Raw genomic sequence first — 14468 nt, forward strand, 5'->3', positions numbered from 1 at the left:
ACCAGGAACGAATCTCATTGGAGCCTAAACGTGTGTGGATCCGAATGAACTTCGATAGCAGTGGAAGAGCCTTTCTATTTACATTTTAACGTTCGCTAGCTAACAAGCGTGAATATGATGATTGATCATGGAAAATGGAATGTGGTTGCCGACATTATTTTTAGCCAAAGGAGCTTGGCTGGAGATGATGGGACGATACACTGCTTGTGTTCGAGAGCTTTTGTACAGTAAGTGAGCTAGCGAGCTATAGCGAACGTTACAAGTACAACACACAAACTGTGTGGCACTGTTTTCACTTTGTGACTGTGTCCTCTTTTTCTCCCGGTGTAGGGATCGTGAGTTGTACAGATCTGACCGTAAAGCCATCACTGACCTGGCTGAAGCCGGTGGGCTACAAGGTAGGACATAACCAATGATGTTTGTATACATCATTGGACATAAGTTCCCTAGCCAAGTAAAGCTCAACTCCACGATGTACTTCACATCAAAGGCGTTGATCAGACTAGGGTGACCGACTGGAGCTCAGACATCACATACAATTTTGTTTTGATCAAAAACGACGGATTTCATCATCCAAGGAGAAGCACGCAATTACACAGGACCTTGTCCTATGTAATTGCTGGCTATGGTTGCTGAAATCCATATTTTTTGAGAAAAACAATAATTTTATGTGACTTGGAACTCCAGTAAGCCCACACTAGTTGCAGATCAACTCCGTTGATGTGAAGTACGTCCTGGAGTTGAGTTTTACTTGGCTAACCTCTCCCAATGATTGACATTGACATGCATGTTGCCAACCTTTTCACAAGCTTTTTTAAACCTGAAAGTTGTCTGTAACTCTGCCTATTGTTGCACTCACAGAGGCAGAGGATGAGCATGGAGATGACCAGGCAGAAGATGAAGAGACTGAAGAGGAGGAGGAGGAGGATGATGGACCAATCGATGAAGAAGCCCAGCTTATGGCCAGCATGGGACTGCCTGTAGAGTTCATAAGCTCCTCTGCACAGAGGAAATCTGTAAGTAGTAGCAAGTAAACATTGCCTATGTTTATCCTTCACAATAGAGTCCACCTAAAATAAAGAAAATAAGTAATGTTGCTCCGATTACTGATGTGCGGGTTGACTCATAACCCGCAGTCCCCACGGTTATATCCGCAGGGCGGGCGGGTTTAGGGTCATGAAATATTGTGTGGATGAAGGGCGGGTAGAATAAAAAGGGTGGGTGGTGGGCGGTTAGAATAAAAAAGGTGGGTGGTGGGTGGGTAGAATAAAAAGAAAACTATACCTTAATCATTCATAAATGTATAATTATTGTGCAATTTATGTCTATAGGCTACATTGAGGTTTTTCTTTCATTATTTTAGGCTATCTAGCATTAGTGCGTAAGCCTAAGCTTTAGGGCCTAACTGTACACACGCCAAATAGCCTACATGCCAATCGCCAAATGCTTTTGGGAATGGGCAGAAAAAGATTGAGGAGCTATACAAATTCAACAGTCACAAGATGGGGACTTCAAATATGCCTATGGCACATCAAGTGAACTGTAGCCTACTGTTCAGATGGGTTAAATGGAAACTGAAATCTGGACACTGACCATAGGTCTATAACCTCTCACATAGCCTTAATATTAACTCCTGCAGAAGTAAGCAATTCTTGCAGTAAAATGATACACCAAATGTAGGCTACATTTTGACTCGGGGAACAGGAGAAATATGATTTCTTTCTTTCAACATCTTGAGAGAATGCTAATGCACAGTTAGGGACCATCTGTAGTGGTGCTATCTTTATCAGCATCATAACATTTCAACCACATAAAATAGTCTATGCATTCAAGCCAAACTGAAATATTATCAGAAACATGTTGGCTCGTTTTCACAGCTTTGTTATTGCATGTTATCCCGGTCCCTAAACGTATTTGCGCCACGAAAGAAACAGAGATGACAGAGAGAACTTTTCCGATGTCAAGTAGATTGAAGCATTCATTCTATCGATTTATGACATTATTCTGGAGAGCAAGAGTTTATTTAGTCTTCTAGGGCAACATATAATGACATAAGAGAAGCAGCATGTATCTAATTATAGACAAGGTGACTAACAAATAGCCTACCAAAATGTTGTAAATTATCATCAGAAACATATCTAAATCAGGCAAAAAAAAATCCTGCACCCCCTGTCAAAAAATCTTTCTACCATTTCTGACTGTAGCCTACAGTGCATGTTCTATGTTTGTGGGTTAGGGTTATTATCAATTGCGCACAGTTGCGTGTGAACAAACAGCTGACCCGCACACCACTAGCTCCTATGCTGTCTTTCACCTAGTGTCCTTGTCTCTCCTAAAGGGGAGAAAGTTAAGAAGGAAGAATGCTAACCACTGGGAAGCAGCCCCTGAGAATCTGGATGAAGATGATCCACATCCACTCCAGTTGCAGAAGGATGATCCCAGTGTTGAAAGCACAAATCCGGCGTTTGATTGGTTTGATCTCAGTGAGAGGCCAGGAGGAGAGGCAGACGCAGAACCTCAACCCACCCAGGCCCAGGAGGGTTGGGAAGGCTACTGGAGCCAGCAGGGAGAGGGGTTGTTGTGGCAGGGCTGGTTGGAGAAGCACCCTGAGACCTCCAGCTGTCCAGCCACAGCAGAGCCCCCCTGGGACTGCCCAGGCACTAAGGAGGCATGGGAGCAACACGCCAGCCACACCTTTCTCTACTACTGGGAGCAGTTCAACTACTGGGCAGCCCAGGGATGGACCACAGACTATTCAAGCGGTGCACCCATTGAACCAAAGCAGCCTGGACAGGAGGGTGAAGCCGAGGGAGAGCCAACTCCTTGTTGTGACCCACGGGAGTCTGAGTTTGGAGGAAGGCTGGAGCGGAGTGAGGCGGGCACTAGTGAAGTGGTCGATCTGATTGGGCAGATGAGCCTTCTGTCAGAGGGAGTTGGCCAGTGTGATTTGAGCAAACAACAAGCGGACCATGTCTGTGGAAATGATGATGAACCTTGTGATGGTGGTAATCGTAAAAGACCTGCCTCCTCAAAAACCAAGTCCACTGAATCAAGAGGTGAATCCTTCCACCTACATACATTATATTTCTGTCTCTCAGTTCAGTAAACTGTCCTGTATCATTGACTGACACTATATTGATATAGCAGTGATTCCCCCAGTTCTAGCTCTCAAATCGATTAAAACCTAAATATTAGGGCTGTGACAATACCAGTATCCTGATTTTTTATTTTTTTTTCATGGCAAAATGAAAACACGAAGTAGACCTCACTCTTTGGTCCTTTAGAGTCCTGTTGTATGTAAAATATGGTGTGCTATAGCTTGGAAAATAAATACATGTGACTCTGGATGACAACATAATAATGTTTGTTTCCAACATTAGGGCTGTTTTCCTAAATAATTAAAAATCCGCTTTGTGTTTTGTTTCCTTGCCACAATACTAACGAGTATCGCCATACTGGTATCGTCCCAGCCCTACTGAAGATGTCATTAGAGTAGCCTATTGCAACCAGGCAGCCAAATGATATTACATATTATTGCTATAGCCTACTCAACATGGGTAGGTGATAGCAATATGTCCTACAAACCACCTTTTTAAAACATATATTTTAGTCCTTGTAATTTGGGGCTTTTTCCAAACTGTGTGTTCACTCTGTCTGAATATTTTATGCATCATACTATCAAAAGATGTGTTCCTTTGAATGAAAGGACCATGTGACACAGGCCCATGCATTGTTAATGGCTCCTCTTGTCTGAGAGAGCAAAGCTCCACTGCCTGAATCAAAGGCAGTCTCCTCTCCTCTCTGTGACTTTGTAGACTGGGATGGATGCTCTCTAAAAATGGAACTTTCCATCTTGTCTGTAACTGATCCCACACAACACAACACTGCTGTCATTTCTATTTCATAGTATCTCTGTTTTTATCTTGCTTTGTAGCATTGTTAAACACCACATGCCGACTTTGCTTTCCCTGTTTTATCCTCTCAGAAAACATGTTGAAGGGACAAATGGATGTACACTTTTTTCCCCTTCAGATTCCAAACAGGACGGGTGTCACCAGAAAAATAACAATGGATCAAGTGAGAGAAGAGCATCTAATAGTGATGAAGATGATGATGATGAACCACCAGATGGAAGAGTCACAAAACTTAAGCGAAGGTAAGCTAAATGGCAATTTATTTATATTTCCATGTCTTGCAGTATTGTACATTATTGTCCTCTATTCCTCCTGTTGGCATAGCAATATACACTGCTCAAAAAAATAAAGGGAACACTTAAACAACACAATGTAACTCCAAGTCAATCACACTTCTGTGAAATCAAACTGTCCACTTAGGAAGCAACACTGATTGACAATAAATGTCACATGCTGTTGTGCAAATGGAATAGACAACAGGTGGAAATTATAGGCAATTAGCAAGACACCCCCAATAAAGGACTGGTTTTGCAGGTGGTGACCACAGACCACTTCTCAGTTCCAATGCTTCCTGGCTGATGTTTTGGTCACTTTTGAATGCTGGCGGTGCTTTCACTCTAGTGGTAGCATGAGACGGAGTCTACAACCCACACAAGTGGCTCAGGTAGTGCAGCTCATCCAGGATGGCACATCAATGCGAGCTGTGGCAAGAAGGTTTGCTGTGTCTGTCAGCGTAGTGTCCAGAACATGGAGGCTATACCAGGAGACAGGCCAGTACATCAGGAGACGTGGAGGAGGCCGTAGGAGGGCAACAACCCAGCAGCAGGACTGCTACCTTTGCCTTTGTGCAAGGAGGAGCAGGAGGAGCACTGCCAGAGCCCTGCAAAATTACCTCCAGCAGGCCACAAATGTGCATGTGTCTGCTCAAATGGTCAGAAACAGACTCCATGAGGGTGGTATGAGGGCCCGACGTCCACAGGTGGGGGTTGTGCTTACAGCCCAACACCGTGCAGGACGTTTGGCATTTGCCAGAGAACACCAAGATTGGCAAATTCGCCACTGGCGCCCTGTGCTCTTCACAGATGAAAGCAGGTTCACACTGAGCACATGTGACAGAGTCTGGAGACGCCGTGGAGAACGTTCTGCTGCCTGCAACATCCTCCAGCATGACCGGTTTGGCGGTGGGTCAGTCATGGTGTGGGGTGGCCGCACAGCCCTCCATGTGCTCGCCAGAGGTAGCCTGACTGCCATTAGGTATCGAGATGAGATCCTCAGACCCCTTGTGAGACCATATGCTGGTGCGGTTGGCCCTGGGTTCCTCCTAATGCAAGACAATGCTAGACCTCATGTGGCTGGAGTGTGTCAGCAGTTCCTGCAAGAGGAAGGCATTGATGCTAAGGACTGGCCCGTCCGTTCCCCAGACCTGAATCCAATTGAGCACATCTGGGACATCATGTCTCGCTCCATCCACCAACGCCACGTTGCACCACAGACTGTCCAGGAGTTGGCGGATGCTTCCAGGTCTGGGAGGAGATCCCTCAGGAGACCATCCGCCACCTCATCAGGAGCATGCCCAGGCGTTGTAGGGAGGTCATACAGGCACGTGGAGGCCACACACAATACTGAGCCTCATTTTGACTTGTTTTAAGGACATTACATCAAAGTTGGATCAGCCTGTAGTGTGGTTTTCCACTTTAATTTTGAGGGTGACTCCAAATCCAGACCTCCATGGGTTGATACATTTGATTTCCATTGATAATTTTTGTGTGATTTTGTTGTCAGCACATTCAACTATGTAAAGAAAAAAGTATTTAATAAGATTATTTCATTCATTCAGATCTAGGATGTGTTATTACAGTGTTCCCTTTATTTTTTTGAGCAGTGTAGTACCATTACCAAGAATAGTATAACTGGAAATCACCGTTTTATGTGGCTGCCATATATGCTGCCAGTAAATTACATATTTTTTAATAGGGGATTGAATTGAACTACGATTCAAGTTGTAAATGATTACATTCACTGCATCATAGCCAATAAAGAAAAAGTGTCAGCCAGGGGAATGAATGCTTATGTCTTTTCAATTTCAGTTTGATCCAAGGAGATGTTCATGTCCAAGACATAGATTTCGATGCTTCGATGATAAACACTCCATGTTTCAATAACCAAGGATTCTGTAAATGGAATCTGTATGCATGAAAATCAGTAAACATCACATGATGGCCCATTCCAACCCAAAGCCTGGTATTGGGGACTGATATGTCATTTAGCCTACACAATGCTTTGTGAGACTATAACAATATTTTTCTGCATTTTCCTTTTTTCTTGTCTATTGCATCTCATAAACGTTCTACTGTTGGCCACTGTTGGCCACACCTCTTCTGCGTCCCGAATGGCACCCTATTCCCTATATAGTGTACTACTTTTGACCAGGGCCCTCTAGTAAAAAGTGTACACTATATAGGGTATATGGTGCCATTTGGGATGGAGCCTTGTTCGATCATTGTGATGGTGTGTAAGGCTAATGTTGTGTATTGATCTATCGTCTACTGATCTGGTGATTGACACAGTCATGAACTGGATGTGGAGGAGAACCCTCAGATGTCTGTGGATGAAGCCTGGGATAAACTGGGATTAAAGCACAGCCACGACCCCATGTAAGTCAGCATTACTCCCTCAGACTTGGGCTGTGTCCCAAATGGGAGCCTATTCCCTAAAGAGTGCACTACTTTTGACCAGCCTGTTATATGTACAAATGGTTGAGATTGTCCTCTTAGGATATCAGTCTCTCTTCATAGATTCTTAGAATATCAGTTTCTCTTCATAGATTCTTAGAATATCAGTCTCTCTTTATGTTTATGTTTTTTTAGGATTGAGAGCGTGCTGAAGTTTAAGCCCAGCCCCAGTCACCACCATGGTAGTAAGGCATGGAGGAATAGGAAGCAACATGGAGGGAGGAAAGCAGCCTGCTACATCAACAAGCACACCTTCTTCACTGAAGAGGGAGATACCACAGAGCCAAAGATGACCAAGACCTTTCAAAAAGTAAGTCTTCTGAACATTTTACCAATTATTTTCACACAAACAGTACAATCATTATTGATTGCGATACAATGCGAATCACCCTCGTTTTAGTACCACACACACATTTCATAGCAGCTCCTGACTGGATTAGGAGGAGGATGCCCTGTGGTTGACACTGGGGGAGCCTTGTCAGAGAGGTCTCAGCCTCAGTCTCCACTGGCAGAGAGAGAAAATGAGAGTACAGCCAATACTCCCATCCTCCCTCCCCTCCTGTCAGTGCTGGCCTCCTCTGACACACCACATCTCTTTATGCATTCAGCTGCTGTTTTCAGCCAACTGAATCTATTTACAATGAGCTACCACATAGCACTGTACTGGTCCGAGGGTAGCCGCACTGTTTAAAGTTTGTATCATCCGCTTATTTGAGTCGGTCACATTTTAATTGATAAGACTACCTTTGGATGGCTGATGTAGGAAGTTCACATCACTGGCTGACCTTGAGGAGTAAAGGGAGAGTGTGTTCAGCTGGTCCCTATGAACTCAAACATGCTTATTCACACCATGATAGAGAGGTTAAGAAATGCAGCTATTCTCTGTTTGCTGACTATGCGGGATTGTATTATCCCAAAGAAATTGGAACTTGTCAAAGTACTGCACTTCAAATAAGGAGATGCTTAATGACTTACTGTACCTACAGGTATAGTTTCCCCATTGAAGTGGACATCAGTGTGTTTCTACTGAGTTGGCACTGAATTGAGACATTAAGTCATGTGTCGCGCTGTGGGAGGACTTAAACCAGTTAAATGCAGTGCTTTTCCATTGATCTCTTTGTTTGAACTCACTGAATTGATCTTCTGGGCAAGACTTGCAGTATTTACTGTCTGCAGCAAATGGCACCATTATCCAGCAGGCACAGTAGAAATGACTTGAGCCCTGTTGAGGCCTACTTTAAAGTCTGGTTTCGTTGTGATATTTCTCTGTTCATCTAGCATTCATTGGTCATGTGTGTTTCTTGTACACACTCACTCATGTGCTGCTCTGTTTTCAGGTTCAGAGTTTCCTCCAGAGGGTTCAGAAAGACAACAGCACACACACAGCCTTCACAGACAGGTCAGAAAGCCAGTCACATGAGCACGGGGAGCATGCCGACAGGGAGAGCCCTGCTTGTCCACAGTCAGAGGGAAAAGAGGAGAGCCTGGAAGAAGAGATGGAGAAGGAAGATAGTCCTCAACTCTGTTTGGAGTTGGACTGTACTGAGCAGCTCCCTCAACCCTCCCAGCAGAACATCTTCACCAAAATAGAGGAGGAAGAGGATGACGAGATTAAATTCAGAAGAGAGGTGTACTCACTGGACATACCAGACTACTTAAATCACAATGCACCTGAACACAATAACACAGGTGGGTTTGCCTTAACAGCTGGTTTAGACCTTTTTCTAACCCAGGGCTTCTTTATAAAGAGTTCATGTCAGATCTATACTTGTTGGGGGGTATTTCCTGTTTGATTGTTGAAGTCTTGTACAATGTACTACTTTTGCGCTGCCTATTTCCCAGAGTCTACTGGGAAGACGAGTAAGAAAAAGAAGAAGAACAAGAAGACAAAGAAAATGGGGAAATGTGGAGGGATGCCAGCTGAGATTGCAGCGGAGCCCGAGCTGGCTAAGTACTGGGCCCAGCGCTACCGCCTCTTCTCCAGGTTCGATGAGGGCATCAAGCTGGACCACGGTGAGTCACGGAGCAAACGGAACACACACACTTAATAAAACACAACCAATTTCTTCATACAGGCTCAAGCAGAAAGGGTTCATCATATGGAGGAACTACTTTACCTCCATATTGTTGTTAATATTCCTCAAGTTTGAGAATAACTATTGTAGTCTCCCAACCACATCTATTAATGCAGCCCAAACGGAGGGTCAAATGCGATTCAGGAATGCACTTTATTCTGAAGAGAAAATGATTTTCTCAAGGTGACTGAACGTTAATTATTTTTCTCTGGTTGAGAAACGAATGGCTGTTATGTCCAAGGTAAAAGCTACAGTTTTGTTGCTCCTGAAGTCTAACATCATGTTGTCAGAGAAGAAAAGAGGAAGAGATGCAGGGATGTTGAGATGTTGGTGGTGGGGATATAGAGGGATGAGATGGCAGGCAGGGCCCTGTCTGTAGGGAGAAGTGCTGATGCCAGTGAAGCATACCTCACATTTCTCCCTCCTGCGTCACATGACAGCAGCAGGCTCCCTCCCTGTCTCCCAGCAGAGCAACTCTACTCTCTCTCACTCCCGCTTCCTCCCTCCCTTGTTCCCTCCTCGTGCACATGTCCTCTAATTTTAGTGCACCAGACCATGACTCTGTTTTTAAACACTGATGCACTGATAAGAGACTAATGATTGGCATTTTGTATGCAGATTAGGTTCATTTTAAGTAGAAGGATTATTTTTCAATTTCCAACACAAAGTGTAGATACTGTAGCAGAAACAGAAGCAACCTTGTACTCTAGAAGGACAAATATTCATACCTTTAGTGCTCAGTTATAAAAGCTTAGTTTTTACCTCCACTGAAATCCTCCAAATGCATCCTTTTGATTTAGAATTTTAAACATTGATTTTAACATTGGTTCAAAACGTCAAGTGGTTCTACAACCTATTTCTGGCAAAGAGCTGATCTGTTATCAGAGGGCCAATCTCATCCTGCCCAATCTCTCCCTATTCTCCAAAGTATTAGGACTAATATGTTCCCCTCGCTCAAATCAGAAATCTTTCACAGTGCATTCTGAATTCTGTTTGAAAATGAGATCAGAGCCTTCATAACTACTCACTTATTCATGTCAACAGAGGGGAGCCAGGATACATACCGCAGCATGGCTGAAACTCACTCCAGATTATTTACACCTAGTCCTATCAGATCTATATGGTGTCTGTCGCTCAATTAGATACAGGAAGAAAGCCAGAGAAAATCTCTATACAGCCTCATGTGTAGCAGTGTCTGGCAAATGATAGAGAGCAGATTGTGAGGAGGGGTAATCTAGTCTTTTGGGACTGAAGTCATGTAGGTTTAAAAAAAAAAAAAGCTCTTTAACGTGGTGTTATAGGTTTCCTTCAGGAACAGCAATCTGTTTTGAGAATCCACTGCAAACTGCAAGGAAAATCTCCTGTCTCAGTGAACATTAGGAAAATAAATAAACTCTTATTTATCTATTTACGGATCCTCCCTTGAGCTCAACTGGAAAGTCCATCCATGTTTCTTTGTGAAACATCCTCTCCTCAGCCACTTTTCTCAGAACGGAGGGAGGGATGAGTACTGTAATGAAAGAGTGAGAAACGTGAAGCGTTAAAAGAGAAGAGTGCACTCCCATCATTGTTTGCCTTAGCAGGTGTTTATTCTCTGAGGAGGCTGTGAAAACAAGCAGCGGAAAAGAAAACAGTGATGGCTGCTGGAGAATAAAGGCAGATGGTCTAGGTGAGGAGAGACAGGAGGATGTGGTTGGTCTATGAAGCATCCCAGTCTCTCCACATAGTCTAATATACCTCAATATCCACAGCATACTTATTCAATACTTTTTGGGTTGTCTTGTATGGTATATTCAGGCTATTCTCAATGTGATGGAAAAACACACACCTACTTTATATTCCAGTAGGAATATTTGTGGCACTAGCATGACCCACAAAATGAATCAATTAGATGATATATCATATTTCTGGACAAATTTGATAAATCAAAAATGAAAATAAATATGTGGCTTGAATATCAGATTGGCATTGTTTGAACAAAACTATTTGACAGTTGACTGACCCCTGGTGGCTATGCTTTGCATTGGCGATGCCTCCCCCCCACCCCCCCATCCGATAAATGAAATTATGATTGATTAAAATATGAATAAATAAATAAAATAATTCTACAATGCATTGATTCGCTTTAAAATAGTAAAATGAGAGACATTATTAAATGCATCTTTGTATTCAGTTTGTTAAAGCCTTTCACTCCTGTCTGTCCGTCCGTTTGTCCGTTTGTCTGTACAGAGGGCTGGTTCTCTGTTACCCCAGAGAAGATAGCAGAGCACATTGCCCTGAGGGTCCAGGAGAGTTTCCACTCTGAACTCATCATAGACGCCTTCTGTGGAGTGGGAGGCAATGCCATCCAGTTTGCCCTCACTGGGAAGAGGGGTATAGTAGCATCATATTTGAGCCAAACTTCAGAGGCTCCTTTGATTTAATATCTTATCAACTTTTTTATAAGATATTTTTCCTGACCCTGTGACGTGACCAGGAAAACCTCTTGGCCCTTATTATATCCTATAGGTTAACAGTTATAATGCATCATATTGTCCTTAGTGGTTCTCCCTGTGTGTCTGACTCAGTCTGCGTCTCGAATGGCACCCTATTCCATATATAGTGTAGTTATGGGCCAAAAGTAGTGCACTACATAGGGAATACGGTGCCATTTGAGATGCACCCTGACCGTCTATGTCCCTTCCCCTTCCTCCAGACATTTATACAGATATAAAGCATGTTGTCCTGAGTGGGATTCCGTGTGTGTCTGACTCTCTGTCCTTCATGTCCCTTCCCCCATGCAGTGCTAGCCATTGACATCGACCCGGTGCGTCTGGCCCTGGCACAGCACAACGCCCAGGTCTACAAGGTGGCAGAGCGCATCGAATTTGTGCAGGGAGACTTCCTGAAGCTGGCACCGCATCTGCGGGCGGACGTGGTGTTCCTCAGCCCCCCCTGGGGCGGCCCAGACTACCTCAGCGCAGACGTCTTCGATATCAAGACCATGATGGCTCCAAATGGATATCCTTTATTTCTCTCAATGAAGCTGCTCTCAGGCTATTAGTCAGGCAACGGGCCAGACTCAGAGACGGGCCAGGACAGAGACAGATAGAGAGGCAGAGGTACATGCAGATAGAGGCAGAGTGACAGGGCCAGCAGTTTGTTAGCTAGCTAAGGGGGAATGTGAAGGCAGGAACTTTGGATGTACAGTTCGTTTTGTTGGTGGGTTGGTCTTTGCTTGCCAATCTGAGTTAGCTATCTTTTATATTTCACTAGTATTTACTATTTACAGGCATTGTAGCATTATATTATATTGTCGTAGAAGAGTTTAACACTGTTGTTTTCCTTAACTTTTAATACTTTTGACATTTTCAGGTTGTCCAAGATGATATCTGATAATATTGTGTACTTCCTCCCACGAAATGCAGACATGGATCAGGTAGGTTATTAGGTTATATGGACAAGTGGAGGAGTATTGGCGGTTTGCAACTCATATTTTGATGTTGAGTTTGTGCATGCTAGTCATGCTTGGCTAATTGTCTACCATTGATTCAAGATATATTTGTTGATATTTCAGTGTAAAGTAGATAACAGCAGTATAGTCTAAAGGCCTATAGAAGTGTGATGTTTCTGCAGGGCTCCTTATATGGAAGCTGCATCCCAATTCACCACCCTTATCCCAAAGTGTGTACTTGCACATTCCTCATCATTGATTCAAAAGGATTGGTATAAGGATTGGCTAGAGGGAGTTGCCACCATTTGATAAATCCATGCGAGGAAATGTGCAAGTGCACACTTCAGAAAAAGTTGGGACATAGCCGTAGTCAGAGCTGATGATGCCAAGCGTCTGCCTGCCCGGCTGAGCCTCCTCTACTGAGCATGTTCTGGGGAATGCCCATACTTCTCCTTTATTTACATGGCTTCCCATCTCTGTGCTCTGTGCTATCCCATGGCCTGGGGCTGTAAGTGTTCTCACTGTCAGATCAAAGGCTCCCAGAGCTGGGAGAGGCTACATAGGCCTCATGAATATTTCATTATGCCATCCTCATGTATGTTATCAGCAGTCTAACAAAGCAGGCTGTCACCTATTTGGTAACCTATTGATCTACTTATTTAGCAGTGGCAGATTTAACTATTTTTATTGCATGTCTACTACTACTTGCTACTATAAAGCTATGTCCATGGTAGCTGTTATCAGAAGATAAGAAGTATAATGAGCTTAGAAGTAGTACACAACCCTCCATATATATTTGGACAGTGAAGCCAAAATATTTAAATAGGGCTCTATACTCCAGGATTTTGGATTTGAGATTCATGTTTCATATGAGGTGACAGTACAGAATGTCACCTTTTATTTGAGGGTATTTTCATACATATCTGTTTGACCTTTTAGAAATGTACCTAGTCCCCCCCATTTGAAGAAGTCATAAGTATTTGGACAAATTCACTTATAGTGTATTAAAGTAGTCAAACGTTTAGTATTTGGTCCCATAGTCCTTGTACACAGTGACAACATCAAGCTTGTCACTCTACAAACTTGGATGCATTCACAGCATGTTTTGGTTGTGTTTCGGGTTATGTTTTGCCCAATAGGAACTGAATGGTGAATAATGTATTGTCACTTTTATTGTAAGCAAGAATAGAAGATGTTTCTGAACACTTCTACATTAATGTTGATGTTACCATGGTTATGGATAATCATGCATTAATTGTGAATGATGATGAGTGAAAAAGTTAGTCAGAAAGACACATTTTTTTAAATGTAGCTTCGCTGTCCAAATAAATACAGAGGTGTATAGAACTACATTGACCCAAGCCACCCAGTTGATCAATTGGTACTATTTGCGTATTGGCTAATGGTTCTAGGCCCCTATTTATTTTAATCAGAGTTAGTATTGTTCTTTTTCTGTTCCATTCTCTAGAGGGGTTTGATTGTGGTGGTTCTGACTAACTCATATATTTAGGTCAGAGTCTGGTTCTGTTTGGCCTTTACTGTTCCTGTCAGACGACTGCGGCGGCGTTTATACAGGCACCTCAATTCTGATCTTTTTTCCAATTAGTGAAAATACATATCTGAATTGGGCTTCCTCTGTAAATAATAACTTGCCAGCTTTATAGGTATACAGTGAACTAGATTTACATACAAATCTATTACATTATTTAATGAACATTTTAATTGAAATAGACTTTCATTATATATCAAGGTGCTGATTTATTTCTCTCTATATAATTCATTTTTATGGCCATGACTCTGACTTGTAATTAGTATATAGTAACTGTTGTTGTTTTCTTGTTATGATTGTGTTCCAGATCGCCTCTCTTGCTGGGCCTGGTGGGAGAGTAGAGGTGGAACAGAACTTTCTCAACAACAAGTTAAAGACGATAACTGCGTATTTTGGCAATTTGATTAAATCAGATTGCTAGTTTTATTTGACCTAATGTTAATCATGATCTCCGTTTGAGGTCAGTTTTTTTAGTGCATGTTTGCAATCTGATAATGTGTAATCTGTAGCTCAGCTGGTAGAGCACGGCGCTTGTAACGCCAGGGTAGTGGGTTCGATCCCCGGGACCACCCATACACAAAAATGTATGCACGATGACTGTAAGTCGCTTTGGATAAAAGCGTCTGCTAAATGGCATATTATTATTATTATCTGATGTTGTTTTGTGTTAATGGTCTGCCCATGTGGTTATACACGTTTTACTGCTTTTATTTTTCAAAGAACAGATTTTCTTGCATTATCTATTTTTGTATTAAAGCTAACCAT

At 42.9% G+C, this 14468-nt stretch overlaps 1 protein-coding gene across 1 annotated transcript; it reads left to right on the top strand.

Moving 5' to 3' along the window:
* The first annotated feature begins 5 nt into the window (after positions 1 to 5).
* Positions 6 to 14280, top strand: LOC121580935 (trimethylguanosine synthase). Its single transcript, XM_041896143.2, has 13 exons — positions 6 to 227; positions 331 to 398; positions 862 to 1016; positions 2339 to 3056; positions 4033 to 4156; positions 6482 to 6568; positions 6782 to 6956; positions 7984 to 8335; positions 8489 to 8659; positions 10951 to 11094; positions 11505 to 11721; positions 12061 to 12139; positions 14011 to 14280. Exons 1-13 carry the CDS (start codon positions 115 to 117, stop codon positions 14122 to 14124), a joined length of 2517 nt encoding a protein of 838 aa, XP_041752077.2. The 5' UTR covers positions 6 to 114; the 3' UTR covers positions 14125 to 14280.
* Positions 14281 to 14468: the final 188 nt, after the last annotated feature.

This window comes from Coregonus clupeaformis, chromosome 14 (genome assembly GCF_020615455.1).
Source record: "Coregonus clupeaformis isolate EN_2021a chromosome 14, ASM2061545v1, whole genome shotgun sequence".
Taxonomy (NCBI): Eukaryota; Metazoa; Chordata; class Actinopteri; order Salmoniformes; family Salmonidae; genus Coregonus; species Coregonus clupeaformis.